Here is a 1,091-nt window from a genome sequence, read left to right as displayed (position 1 = left end):
TTGAGGGATTTTTTGGGGATTTTGGGGGGATTTTCTTGGAATTTTTTAGGAATTTGGGGGAAATTTTGGCTTTTTTGGGGATTTTGGGGATTTTTTGGGATAATTGGGGATTTTTTGGGGATTTTGGGGGAATCTTTGGGATTTTTTTGGGGGTTTGGGGGAATTCTTGGGGATTTTGGGGGAAACAGGAAGTTTTTGGGAATCTTCGGGATTTTGGTTTTCTCTAGAAACTCCCATTTTTCCCTGGAAAATCCCCTTTTTCTTTTCGAAAATCCCCATTTTTCCTTGGAAAATCCCCATTCCCAGCAGAAAAATCCCCATTTTCCCTGGAAAACCCCGCCTTTTTCCCATGTAAAATCCCTTTTTTCCCTGGAAAATCCCAGTTTTCCCTGGAAAATCCCCTTTTTCTTTTCGAAAATCCCCATTTTTCCTTGGAAAATCCCCATTTTCTCCTGGAAAATCCCCTTTTTTCCCTGGAAAATCCCCATTTCCTCTAGAAAATCCCCTTTTTTCCCTGGAAAACCCCCATTTTCCCTGGAAAACCCCCCGTTTTCCCACTTTTCCAGCGGATGCAGAAAAGGGCCGAGCGCTTCAACGTCCCGGTGAGCCTGGAGAGCAAAAAGGCCGCCAGGGCCGCGCGGTGAGTGCGGAACGCCGGGAATTGCCCCGGAATTCCGGCCGCGGATGGGCAACGCCGGCAAAATGGGAATTCCGGGGCTTCTGGGGGAATTTTGGGGGATTTTTTGGGGATTTTTTGGGGAATTTTTGCCATTTGTTTGGGAATTTTGGGGATTTTTTGAGATTTTTTGGGGATTTTGGGGGGGGTTTGGGGGATTTTTTGGGGTTTTTTAAAATTTTTTGGGATTTTTTTGGGATTTTTTTGGGGATTTTTTGGGATTTTTTTTGGATTTTTTTTGGATTTTGGGGCGATTTTGGTGGGGATTTTTTTGGATTTTGGGGATTTTTTTTGGGATTTTGAGGGGATTTTTGGGGGGGATTTTTTGGGATTTTGGGGGATTCTTTGGGATTTTTGGATGCAAGCACTGTGCTCCATGGAAGGTCCTCTTCAGCTTGCAAATGATGCTCATGGC

General features: G+C 44.5%; 1 protein-coding gene across 1 annotated transcript in view; it reads left to right on the top strand.

The window, feature by feature from the left end:
* Positions 1–1,091, top strand: part of SARNP (SAP domain containing ribonucleoprotein) — a gene marked incomplete at its 5' end in the record, with an annotated part of 20,328 nt that overhangs the window by 5,534 nt on the left and 13,703 nt on the right. Inside the window, one exon of the mRNA XM_017741176.1 lies at positions 567–640. Coding sequence (XP_017596665.1) covers positions 567–640 — 74 coding nt within the window. The remainder of the gene's footprint in view (positions 1–566; positions 641–1,091) is intronic.

The sequence above is a fragment of the Corvus brachyrhynchos genome, unplaced genomic scaffold (genome assembly GCF_000691975.1).
Source record: "Corvus brachyrhynchos isolate BGI_N302 unplaced genomic scaffold, ASM69197v1 scaffold1308, whole genome shotgun sequence".
In the NCBI taxonomy this organism is placed as follows: domain Eukaryota; kingdom Metazoa; phylum Chordata; class Aves; order Passeriformes; family Corvidae; genus Corvus; species Corvus brachyrhynchos.
Note: the sequence above shows the minus strand (reverse complement) of the source record. Positions and strands in the feature narration are given on the sequence as shown.